Raw genomic sequence first — 13,236 nt, 5'->3', positions numbered from 1 at the left:
ATTTTCATGTTTTATTCTTTTTTTCTCTACTGTTCTGCTTGATTCCTTTCCATTACTCTGTCCTCCAGGTCACTGATCTGTTCTTCTGCTTTCTCTAGTCTACCATTTATTCTATGTAGTGTGTTTTTAATTTCAGTTATTAAGTTCTTCATCTATGATTGGTTCTCTTTTATGTTTTCTATCTCTTTTTTGAGGGTCTCACTGAGGTCCTCCACTCTTTTTCAAGTCCAGTGAGAATCGTTATGACAATTACTTTAAATACTCTATCAGGCATATTACTCATCTCTGTTTCGTTTTGCTCTCTTGCTTCACTTTTGCCCTTTTCTTTCATTCAGGACATATTCCTGGGTCTTCTCATTTTGTCTAACTCTCTGTGTTTCTTTCTCCATGTTAGGAAAATCAGCCCTGTGTCCTCCTCTTGGAAGCAGTGGCCTTATGAGGAAGAGGTCCTCTAGTGCTCTGCAGCACAACATTCCCTGTTCACCAGAACCTGGCACTTCAGGGGTGTCTCCTATATGTGTTGCATGCGTCCTACTGTTGTGGCTGTGCTGTATTTGCCTTCAGTCCATTTGTCTCTAATGGCTCTCTTTGCCTCTTATAGGCAGGGTTTGGTTACTATGTTGTTAATGGGCCAGTCTGGGACCACCTTGGGCTTAAGTTGAGTTAGATCAGGCTTTTCCCAGAGCTATGGTAGCATCAAACTGCAGGACAGTTTCCCTGTGTTGTGCTCTGAGAAGTTTTCATTCGTGGGTGGGGCCTGCAGTCAGACATCATGTCTGCCCCCAGCCCATTACTAGGGCTGCAGTCATATTGGTATGTGCGGTTATTTTCCCCAGGAGTCACTTTGGAGTGGTCCTGTCTCCTGACGGGGCTGCTTGCACACAGCCAGGCTTTGGCACTGCTTTGGATGGGCTCTGGTCAAGGGCATATTGGAAGGGGTATGTCTGTAGGGAGAGCACAGGGGCCAGGTGTGCATGCCAGCCTGCTGTGGGTGGCAAGCTGCAGGTGCCCAGGAGAACTCCTGTGAAATCCTGATGGATTGGAGGGGACAGATCTGCAGAAGAGCTTGGGGGCTGGACACAAGCTGTTAGCAAGCTAAGTGGAGAGTGTTGCGCTCTGGTGGTTCCACCAGGTGTCCGTTTATCTAGGCTGGGAGGCACGGGAGGGAAAGGGCACCTATCAGCACTTTTGTTCTTGGAAAAGTTTCCCAAAGTTCCCTGCCCCTGCAGCACATGCTTTGACATTAGTAAATAAATCTTTCAGTATATCTCGGGAAGTTTTCAAACTATTGCTTCTATGCTTTATCTCAGTGGGGCTGTTTGTTAAATGCTGTCTCTTTAAAGGTGGGGACTCTCCCAGCTCCTGCAGAGCTGAGGCTGCTGATTCTTAAAGTTCCAGGTATTAAGCCCTACTGATTACGAACTTGCGAAGCTTGCGAAGCCAGGTGCCTCTGGCCTTCAAAGCCAAATGTTATGGGGATTCATGTTTGCAGTGCAGTCTCCATGCCTGGGGTGCCTAGTGCAGGGTCCTCTCCTCTCCCTTCATTGTGCTGGTGGTGTCACTCCCTCCTGTGGGCAGTCCTGCTAGTTTGTCTGGCTCCTCACTGCATCTCAGTCCTTCTGATCCTCTTTGATGCGGCCTCTTCTCTACATTTAGCTGCGAGAGAATGTCGTCAGTCTTCTAGTTGTTCTGGTTTATTTACACTGATGTGGGTGTTTCCTAGTGGTGTCTATGGAACAGATGAGCCCAGGATCCTCTTCTCCTATTCCACCATCTTTCCCGGAAGTCTACATGGGTTTTTTTAAATCTATTCTGCCCACCCTACATCTTTTGACTGCAGCATTTAAGCCATTTATATTTAAAGTAATTATTGATAGGTATGTACTTATTGCCATTTTAAAATTTGTTTTCTGGTTGTTTTTGTAGTTCTTTGCTGCTCCTTCTCTTGTTCTCTTTCTTTGTATTTGATGAGGTTCTATAGTGTTGTGTTTGGCTTTCTTTTTATTTTTTGTGTATCTGTCATAGGTTTTGTGTTTGTGGTTCTCATGAGGTTTGGTCATTTAAGTTCAAATATAGTCTAAAAAAACAGGGAAAAAAAACCTTAATTTTCTTTTACCCTTCTCTCTCCTTTTTACGCCCTCTCCATACTTAATGCATGTTTTCATATTTTACATTTTTGTATTCATAATTTTTTAATGTCTAATTATAGCTATTTCTTTTCTACTTAAAGAAGTCCCTTTAACATTTCTAGTGAGACTCATTTAGTGGTGATAAACTCCTTTATCTTTCATTTGTTTGGGAGATTTTAACTCACCTTCAAATCTGAATGATAACCTTGCCAGTAAAGTTTTCTTGGTTGCAGGTTTTTTCCTTTCAAGCACTTTAAATATATCATGCACTCCCTTTTGGCCTGCAAAGTACTGCTGAGAAATCAGCTGATAGCCTTATAGGTTTTCTCTTGTAGTTAACATTGTTTTTCCTCTCTTGCTGCTTTTAAAATTCTCTCTTTAACTTTCACATTTTAGTTACTGCGTGCCGTATGGACCTCCTTGGGTTCATCATGTGTAAAATTCTGTGCTTCTTGGGAGTGGATATCTGTTTCCTTCCCTAGGTTAGGGAAGTTTTTAGTTATTATTTCTTCAAATAAGTTTTCTACACCTCTCTCTCTCTCTTCTTTTAAGACCCTATATCATGATGTTTGTTCACTTGGTATTATCCAAGAGATTGCTTAATCTAGCCTCATTTAAAAACATTTTCTTGGGGAGCATAGGTGACTTATTTGGTTAAGCGTCTGCCTTCAGCTCAGGTCATGATCCCGGGGTCCCAGCTTCTCCCTCTCCCTCTGTTCCTCCCCCCAGCTTATGCTCTCTGTCTCTCTCTCAGGTAAATAAATAAAATCTTTTTAAACAAATTCTTTTCTCTTTTTGCTGTTCAATTTGTGTGCTTTCCATTATGCTGTCTTCCAGACTGCTGGTACATTCTGGTACATCCTCTAATCTACTACTGACTCTCCCTCTAGTGTTTTTTATTTCAGTTGTATTCTTCAACTCTGATTGGTTCTTTCTAGTATTTTCTATACCTTTATTGAAGGGCTTACTAAATTCTTCCACTTTTTTTCTGGAGCGCACTATCTTTATTAGGCATATTGCTAAAAAGGTGGGGGGCACATGGGTGGCTTAGTTTTTAAGCATCTGCCTTTGACTCAGGTCATGATCCCAGGGTCCTGGGATCTAGCCTGGCATTGGACTCCCTGCTTGGCAGAAAACCTGCTTCTCCCTCTCCCACTCCCCCTGCTTATGTTCCCTCTCTTGCTCTGTCTTTCAAATAAATAAATAAAATCTCTATTAAAAAAGGTGTATTGCTTATCTCTGTTTCATTTATTTCTTTTTCTGAGGTTTTTTTTTTTTTTTAAAGATTTTATTTATTTATTTGACAGAGAGAGAGATCACAAGTAGGCAGAGAGGCAGGCAGAGAGAGAGGAGGAAGCAGGCTCCCCGCGGAGCAGAGAGCCCGATGCGGGGCTCGATCCCAGGACCCTGAGATCATGACCTGAGCCGAAGGCAGCGGCTTAATCCACTGAGCCACCCAGGCGCCCCTTTTTCTGAGTTTTTTATCTTTTTCTGTCTATTGGAGCATATTCCTCTCTCCTCCTGTTTTGCTCAACTTTTGGTGTTTCTGTGGATTAGGCAGAAAGGCTACTTCTCCTAAACTTGAAGGAGTGGTCTTGTGTATGTTGTCATCTCTGTAGATTGTGGGTGTGTGGTGACTTTTGCTGGCTGGCTGGAGCTGTGGCAGTATATGTTAGTTACTCTTTTAAACTGTAGCCTTTTATAGAAAGAAGAAAAAATAAAACAAATTTTAAAAAGAAGGGGAAAAGAAAAAACAAAACCCAAAAGAACAAAAATAAAAATCAAATAAGACAAATTTTAAAAATAAAATATAAATAAATTTTTTTTCAATTAAAACCAAAAATATTTTCTGTGCCCTAGCACCACAGGGTAGTTGTGGGCTGTTGTGGGCTTGTGAATCCTAGGCTAGCTGAGGTTGCAAGCTGTGAGCCAAACCCTGTTCTGGCTTGGGCTTTTAGGGTGGAGGGGGAGAGAGGATCCCAGCTATTCCTCTGCCCTTTTAAACAATGGCTTTTTTTTTTTTCTGTGTCCCATTGTGACCAGGGTTGGTGTGGACTTGCAAACCCTGGGCTTGCTGAGGTCAGAAGCTCCTGGCGATGACCAGACCCACCAGTTATGGCATCCAGACCCACCACTTACAGCATCTGGATCCCGTTCCCATCTGGGCTTTTAAGGTGGAGGGGAAGAGAGTGTTCCTACAGTTTTTTGGCCCTTGTAAACTTGGCTTTTTTTTCTTTTTCCCTGTGCTTCGGTGCAACTGAGACTGGTGCGGGCTTGTGGACCCCCCTTGCTGAGGTTGCAGGCTCCCTGTGGGGGCCAGACCCACCTGTTACAGAGGCTGGACCCTGCTCCATTCTAGGCTTTTAAGGTGACATGGGAACATAAACCGTGTCTCTCTCACCTGGAGAACATTCCCACAGCTCCTTCACCGCTCAGCAGAGTTCTAGGGTTGTGTCTTTTATATGCTACTTGCTCTTTAAAACTGTGGCTTTTATTTTTCTGTGCCCAAGGACAGAGGGATCTGTTCCCAGTTTCTCAGTACTCTCCCTCCCCCCTGCTGTTCACAGTGTGAGTGTAGGGGTTCCCTTTGGTTCTCTCTCTCTCTCTCTCACTCTTCTCTCCATCTTTGGTTGCTCAGAAGCTGTTCGGTCAGTCAGGTCTTCTTCAGGAGGAACTGTTCTATCAATAGGTGCAATTCACTGTGTTCCATGGGGGAGGTCAGTTCAGGGCTTTCCGATATTGCCATCCTGTGCTGGAACCTGGGGCTTTGCCTTTTTCAGTTAAGAATATGTCCTGGAATCACTCTGTATTAGTTCATAAAGATCTTCCTCATGTTTCTTACAGCTGCGTAGTACTGCATTGTGTGGCTGTCCTGTAGTTTACTCCATCAATACAGGTACACGTGCCAGAGAAGAAGGGCTAATATCACTCATAGATAAATAATTCTTCAATATATCCATCTATGTATAGCCTTTTGGTTATTTACAGTATCTTTTGATTTTAAGCAATACTGCAATGATTAATCTTTTGGTAATACTGGCAGTGTATGTTTAGTGGGATTGCTAGGGCGAAAAGTAAGGGTCTATGTCGTTTGGTTAGGTATCACCAAATTCCCCTCCAGATAGGCCGTACCAAGTTTGCATTCTCACCAGCAGTGTTTGTGAGGGCCTGCTTCCCCCCAGTTTCACCAGATTATGTTGCCATATTGTTTAATTTTTGCCAGTCTAATTAGGTGATGAGTGATTTCTCAACATAAATGTTTGCATTTCTCTAATTAAGAGTGAGTTTGCACAGTTTTTCTTAAGTGTAAGCAACATTTGTATGTGTTTTCTGGATTGTCTGTTCAAGGCTTTTCCCCCATTTTTCTACCATGTTTTTGTTCCTTTCTTTGTCCCTCAATTTTTTTTTAATACCTTATTTATTTGACAGAGAGAAATCACAACTAGGCAGAGAGGCAGGCAGAGAGAGAGGAGGAAGCAGGCTCCCCGCGGAGCAGAGAGCCCGATGTGGGGCTCGATCCCAGGACCCTGGGATCATGACCCGAGCCGAAGGCAGAGGCTTTAACCCACTGAGCCACCCAGGTGCCCCTGTCCCTCAATTTTTAAAAAAGATTTTATTTATTTATCTGACAGAGTGAGAGAAGAGACACAAGTGGGAGTGTCTCTTGGGACAGTGGGATAGGGAGAAGCAGGCTTCCCACTGAGCAGGGAGCACGATGCGAGGCTCAACGTGGGGCTCAATGCTGGGCTTAATGCAGGGCTTGATCCCAGCACCACAGGATCATGACCTGAGCCAAAGGCAGACGCTAACAACTGAGCCACCCAGGCGCCCCTCTTAGTTCCTCAGTTTTAAAGAGGAATTTATCTACTTAGTGATATTAGTCCTTTGTGGTATATATTGCACATATTTTCTCCCAATTTTGGCTTATGTTTTGACTGTATGGTGTTTGAGCATACAAAAATATTTACTGTTGAGATTTATCAATCTTTTCTTTTACTGCCTCTGTATTTTTGAGTCCGAGTTAAAGACTGAGGTTAAAGAATAATTTACCCCTATTTTCCTCTAGTACTTGTGTGGTTTCAGTTTTTATGTTTAGGTCCCTGATCCATTAGGAGCTTAATCTTGTGTTTGGTGTGAAGTATGGATCTAATTACATGATTCTCAACTAGGGGCAATTCTGTCTTCCCAGGGGACATTTGGCAGTGTCTAGAGACATTCTGGGTTGTCAAAACTAAGGGGAAGAGTGCTCCTGGCATCTCTTGGGTAGGGGCCTAGAGTGCTGCTAAACATAGCACAGCGCACAGGACAGCCCCCACAGCAACGCCTTATTGGACTCAAAATGTCAATAATGCCAAGGTTGAGAAACTCTAACGAAATTTTGTCTTTTACCAAGTGGCTACCCAGTTGTTCCAGCATCATTTAAAAAAAAACCATCTTGGGGCGCCTGGGTGGCTCAGTGGGTTAAAGCCTCTGCCTTCGGCTCAGTCATGATCCCAGGGTCCTGGGATCGAGCCCCACATCGGGCTCTCTGCTCCGCGGGGAGCCTGCTTCCTCCTCTCTCTCTGTCTGCCTCTCTGCCTAGTTGTGATTTCTCTCTGTCAAATAAATAAAATATTAAAAACAAACAAACAAACCATCTTTTACCTCAGTGTTTTGGGATACTGCCTTTATCGTAGATTATGTTTTCATATATATTTGGGTTGATTTCTGGACTTCGTATTTTTTTCTAGTGGTATATTTTTGTTTTTTTCTACTGGCGTGGTTTTCTATTCATATATTAGTGCCACACTGTTGTAATTATAAAGGCTTTAAGGATATTTTAATGTCAGGTAGAGCTACTTACCCCTTACTGGTTTCCTTTGTCAGTGTTTTCCTGGGTATTCTTGTATGTTTTTCCATAGGAACTTTAGTATCCATGGGTCTAACTCCATTATTGGTATTTTTATTGAGATTGTGTTAAATTTATAAATCAACTTAGAACTGACCTACTTATAATGCTGAATCATTCTTTCCAAGAATAGGGGACATCCTTCCATTTGAGAAAATCTAAGTTTGTGGTTTTTTTTTTAAGATTTTATTTATTTATTTATTTGACAGACAGAGATCACAAGTAGGCAGAGAAGCAGGCAGAGAGAGAGGGGGAAGCAGGCCCGCTGCTGAGCAGAGAGCCCTATGCGGGGCTCAATCCGAGGACCCTGAGATCATGACCTGAGCCAAAGGCAACTGCTTAACCCACTGAGCCACCCAGGCGTCCCCTAAGTTTGTGTTTTAAAAGAATGCTTTGTCATTGCTCTCATACAGGTTTTTGCACATTCTGGTAAATTAATTCCTAAGTATTTAATCTTCTTTGTTATTGCTGTAAATGGAGTTTCCTCTACTACTTGGTCTTTTAATTGGCTATCATTTGTGTAAATGAAGGCTATTGATTTTTGTGTGTTTGTATCCTGCTACCTTACTGTGTGTTTGAATTAGTTTTATCATTGATCCTCTACCAGGAAGATCCTATAGTATCATTCATCTGCAACTAGATATAGCTTTACTTCTTCCTTATCAAATCTTATGCCTATAATTGATTTATTTTGTCCAGTTGCATTGATTAATCTCCCTAGTAAATATTAATTAGTAGCAGAGATATATAGTGAGCATCTCTGCCTTGTTTCTGATTTTACTGGAAATGCCTCTAGTGCTTCCCCATTAAGAGACTGGCTTTAGGACTAAGATATGTATATTTTATCATGTTAATGAAGTACCACTCAATTCCTATTTTCTCAAGTCTTTTTTATAAAGAATATGTGTTGAATTTTATTTAAGGCCTCTTTGACACCCAGGGACATAATCATATGTTTTTTTCCCCTTTAGATAGTATATGATTAGTATATGATAATATATTTCTTAATATTGAACCAACCTTCTATTTATAGAATAAATCCCATTTAGTCATGGTATATGAATTTCTTAATGTGGTATCCTGTTTGCTAACATTTATTATTTCTGCATTAATAACCAGAGTGATATTGGTCTATATTTCCCTCCCCCCTCTCCATCCATTCTTTATCAGGCTTAGGTGTCAAACTTTCATAACATGTTCATAAAATAAATGGGGAAGCTCTATTTTATTTTCAATGCTCTGAAATAACTTATAGAGCACTGGTATTATCTGGACTTGGAAGGTTTAGAATTCCTCTGGAAAACCATCTAGGCCTGAGATCATCTCCTTTCCCACCCTTGAAGGATGAGGATTCCCAAGATGGGCTTTACAATTGTGAGAGAGACCTTGAATTTTCAGCTGACAGTGGGTTTTAAGCTAAGTTGGCTGATCAGTTTCCTTTGTGTTCCTCTTGGAACTTCTAATTTAAATTACATGTCAAGAAACCAAGCAACCCCTCTTTCTGCTTGCAAGATCTATGAGGCTACTTTGGAGCCACCATCAGATAGAAACAGAGGACACTGTACCTCTTGAAAATTTAAAATATCCCAGTGCACCCTTCAGATTTTACTGCAGTGCCCTGGAGGACCCCATCACACAGTTTGGGAAGCACAGGTGTAGAGCCTTCCAGCCTTTTTTCCTATGCATGTATGTATATATACTCACGTACACACTCATTGATACCATACACAATTTTTACACTACTTAAAAATCCCTGATGATAAAATATGTATTTTCCATGTCATTGAATATTCTTTAGTGACACTTTTTGATACTATAGTCTATCTTATGAATATATCAGAATTCATTAAGTACCTACTGTTGGATATTTAAGATATTTGTAACTATTTTTCCTATTCCAAACAGTGCTTTGATGAACATCCTAGTGAAAATATCTTTGCATTAGGATAAATTCCTAGATATAGAATTGCTGGATCAAAGGGTATGAATATCTTATAGGGGTTTTTTTGGGTAAAGATTTTATTTTCTTAAGTAATCTCTACATCCAGCGTGAGGCTCAAATCCACAACCCTGAAGATTGAGAGACACACGCTCCGCCGACTGAGCCAGCCAGGTACCCCGTCTTGTAAGGGCTTTTTTGCCCCTTTTATTTAATTTTTTATTGAAGTATAGTTGAGAAACAGTGTTACATTGGTTTCAGGTGTACAACAGTGATATTACCACCCTATGCTATATTATGCAGTGCTCTCCACAAGCATAGCTCCCATCTGCCACCGTACAATGCTATCACAGTATCATTGACGACAGTCCCTATGCTGCACCTTTCATCCCCATGACTTACTCATTCCATGACTGGAACCCTGTACTTCCCAATGCCCTTCACCCCTTTTGCCCATCTCCTCTTCCCCTCCCCTCTGGCAACCATCAATTTGTTCTCTGTATTTATGTGTCTTTCTGCTTTTGTTTGCTCATTTGTTTTGGTTTTTAGATTCCACATACAAGTGAAATCATATGGTATTTGTCTGACTTATTTCACTTAGCATAATTTAACATCTTATAGTTTGATAAATATTGGGAAATCGCCCTCTAGAAGGAGTACAACAACTTATATTTCCTCTAGTCTTATTAGTGAATATATGTTACAGGCTTTTCATTTGATGGTAAGAGTTTGATTTTAAGTGTTTATGAATATAGATTCAGATATTTGTATGTTTTAGGTGCTACACTAGGGACTTTTTCATATATACATGATTTAATTGTATTTATATAACACTTTTAAATCTTAACAACTTGTGGGGCACCTGGGTGGCTCAGTGGGTTAAAGCCTCTGCCTTCGGCTCGGGTCATGATCCCAGGGTCCTGGGATCGAGCCCCACATCAGGCTCTCTGCTCCGCAGGGAGCCTGCTTCCTCCTCTCTCTCTGCCTGCCTCTCTGCCTAGTTGTGATTTCTCTCTGTCAAATAAATAAAATTAAAAAAAAAATCTTAACAACTTGTAAAATTGAAGTTATCATCCCCATTTCACAGATATAGAAACTGGGACTCAAAGATAAAACTTTTTCAAAATCATGCAACCAAAGAAATTGTAGAGCTGGGATTGAAACCTAGTTAGACCCATCATCTTATTACAATATCAATGATACACCATGACCTTGATTGGCTAGTAACAATGATGATGTCTAATACATATCAAGTGCTTATTATGCATTAGGTACTATTTACATGTATTAACAATGTAATAACACATTCAGTCTTTGTTTCAAACTTATGAGGTACTATCACTATTATCCCGGAGACACTAAAATGATTAACTTGTTCAGGGTCACACAGCTAATAAATGGTAGAGCTGATATTCAAATCCAGGCAGTTTGACTTCACGTTCTATACCCTTAATGACCAAACTACAGTATAACAGTTTGCAGAGTTGTGGAAGATTGTGTATCAGAATCTCACTATGAATGCTTTTTTCCTGTTGCTCTCTAAGAAAATGTCCAGCAATGTGGTTGCAAATTTCCTGTCCCTGTACCTGCAGCCTCTTCTCTGGTAGCAGTATACGGCTCTTGTAAGCTCAATGCATAGAACTGTGTTCTGTTCTGAATCACCTTCAGGTCTGAGGGATATAACTTGAATGGAAGATCTTCCAGTGAACTTGGTGACCCAAATTCAATCAATAAATGAAACAGTATTCCTAAGTAATTGGGGCGATTTTAAGTCTTATCATTTGAGATGGGTACACTTTCTGGTTTACGTAAGTTTGCTCTAGACTCCTCCTCTTATTGATGCTTGTTCGGTAAATGAAGCACCCTCATTGTTATTCATTATTTTAGGCTTTTTCCTATAGTCTTACTTTGGTATTTAGACATTATTAAAAATTATGCAGATTATGACAAATGGTGATATTTTTATGTCATTTCTGTAAATGCTCAACATTATTCTCTCCCATCCGCCCCCCTGAAAAAAACAACTTAATGAGCCACAAAACATGTTATAATGAATGGAAAAATATTTTTAGCATTTTTATGCAGAAATGCCTCATTAAAAGCAAATGCTTTTGCAAGCAGATTTGAGCTTAATAAAACTTTTGTCGAGCAGGGGCTTTTATGACAAATCACTAGCATGTGTAACTGCTCTATATAAAGACCTAGAAAGCCCTCAGAGTCTCTCACCTTCCTTTCTCATCCCTGGGCTGCACTGCAGCAGCATAGTTGAGTGTGACATGGCTCTGGGGAGCCTCGATGAGCCTGCAGGACATGGAGCCCACGGTGCAGCCACAGGTAGGAAAACTATCTATGTCTTGGTCAACATCACTTACTGTTGTATCTGGGTATGTTATAGCATGCAGATTCATTTAGATGAAGTCTGTTCTCAGCTGGATGTTTGGCATCCTGCAGTCCAAATATTTTGCATCTGTTTTGTGTATCGTAAAAGCCAGAAGGGCGCAGGGTTTATTACCGTACACAGAAGCTTAATTTCAAGTAAAAACCTCAATTTGGACCCACTCTCGTAACTTCTTAAGACTTTGGGCCTCAAACTGTACTGACAAGGGATCAGGGGTCCAGCCATGTGGGCTGATTTGGTCACAGAAATCATAGCCCCTCACTTCAATGATGCCCTCCTCGGGGGCACACAGCGCTCACCTCTCCCCGCCGAGGCCGTAGAAAGTGCACTCGTGGTGGTGATGTTTGTAGGTGCTCCGACCTGGGCTCAGCTTCATCTGTCATTGGTACTTGGGGGCTTGGGATGAGTTACAACCACAGCCACCCAGGCAAAGCTGCCATCACCAGCAGCGATGAGGACACTCGGGTAACTGGTGACCCGGCAGTCCTAGCCTCCCTTATAGAATGGGCAAGCATGAAAGGATGGCATGGCTCATCTTCACGCGGTGATTTTTCACATTTTTATCGCGGCCCACCCCACCGAGTCATCTGCTCTAGCACCTGCCCGGTGAGAGTGAACATTTACTGAGGTCTTACTCCGTGCCAGGCACTGTGCTACCTTCTTTCCAGGCCTTATCTCGTTTAGCCCTCAAACTTTATGAGTGAGGTGCCATTCATACACCCAAATTACAGATGAGGGGCTGAGGACACTGAAGTCACCTGCTCTAAATCTTTCTGCTTCTATACAGAAAAACTCCTATTTGAGGCAAAATTTTCCCCCTGATTTCAGAGTCCTCAATTATTATGGCTTTGCTGCATTGTGCAACCAGTTAAGTAAAAAAATACTTATGTACTCCTACTCTATTCTCCAAAAGACGCATGAATGAAAGGGGGAAAAAAAATCCAGTCACTCTCAAATGCCCATGACTTGGCTCTCTTAGGTGGCCCAGGCTCTTCTTCCACTAGGAGGAAGGAAATGGACTCCCAAGACCCATTCATGGTTTCTGATGAGCAAGGCCAGGGCTGCTGGCTGGCCACCAAGCTCACCGTTAAGAAGTGCCGGTCCTTAACTTCGCGTCTCCTCTGGCTGTGAGCTGGGGGGTGGGCTGGCAGTGGAGGGGCCGCTATGGAGAGAGGGGCAGCGGCTCTCTGCTCCCGGCGATCACTCCGGCTCCGGTGCTCTGGGGGCAGAAAAAGCAACAATACGGACACAGTCTTAGCATCTTCCATTTCTCTTTCCCCCTTGGGAGGGTGAGGAAACAGCTAGAAAAAAGTGAGTTTCTCCTAATCTAGCTCATCCTTATACCAAATAAGATTTTCAGAATGGTTCCAAGCTAAACTTTCATTTCACAATAATATGAAAATGGGCACTTACATTTTAGTGGGTCCATCTCATAATCTTTGTATGAGATGGCTCAATCTTGAGTTTGGAAAAAGCAGTATATTTTCAACATGCTTCATTTCAAAACAACATGAGCAAAAAAAAAAAAAAAAGTCTAGAACAATAGCTGACGTTGATGCTGGAGGGGACGGTAGGCACAGCCATGCCAGAGCCTCCCGGGGAGTGGCAGGCACGGACGCTCCCAGCCATTCAGTGGGCGAGGGAGTCGGCTCACGCTGGCTCAGGGCTGCTGACTGCTACGTGGTCAGGAATCTTGCAGGCCAGTTTGTAAACTATTGGTTGAAGTAGGCCACGGTGGAGGTATTTACATGACAGAAATTAGTGAGTGTTACACAGTAGGGCTTTTATCTATCTTTCCACCAGCTATCTATTTCTTTATCTACATTTTCTTTTCTACAGAGCCTGTGACCAGCACACCATTGCAGCCATCTAAGCTCTGTCA

At 41.9% G+C, this 13,236-nt stretch overlaps 1 protein-coding gene and 1 long non-coding RNA gene across 2 annotated transcripts in view; one reads left to right on the top strand and one right to left on the bottom strand.

The window, feature by feature from the left end:
* The window catches only part of NHS (NHS actin remodeling regulator), a 332,944-nt gene that overhangs the window by 35,625 nt on the left and 284,083 nt on the right, over positions 1 to 13,236 (bottom strand). The window contains exon 3 of the mRNA XM_045995410.1: positions 12,440 to 12,573. Coding sequence (XP_045851366.1) covers positions 12,440 to 12,573 — 134 coding nt within the window. The remainder of the gene's footprint in view (positions 1 to 12,439; positions 12,574 to 13,236) is intronic.
* LOC123935015 overlaps positions 1 to 13,236 on the top strand; it is a 54,355-nt gene that overhangs the window by 39,075 nt on the left and 2,044 nt on the right. Inside the window, exon 3 of the long non-coding RNA XR_006816864.1 lies at positions 11,214 to 11,290. This is a non-coding gene — a long non-coding RNA (uncharacterized LOC123935015). The remainder of the gene's footprint in view (positions 1 to 11,213; positions 11,291 to 13,236) is intronic.

Source organism: Meles meles, chromosome X (assembly GCF_922984935.1).
Source record: "Meles meles chromosome X, mMelMel3.1 paternal haplotype, whole genome shotgun sequence".
In the NCBI taxonomy this organism is placed as follows: Eukaryota; Metazoa; Chordata; class Mammalia; order Carnivora; family Mustelidae; genus Meles; species Meles meles.
Note: the sequence above shows the minus strand (reverse complement) of the source record. Positions and strands in the feature narration are given on the sequence as shown.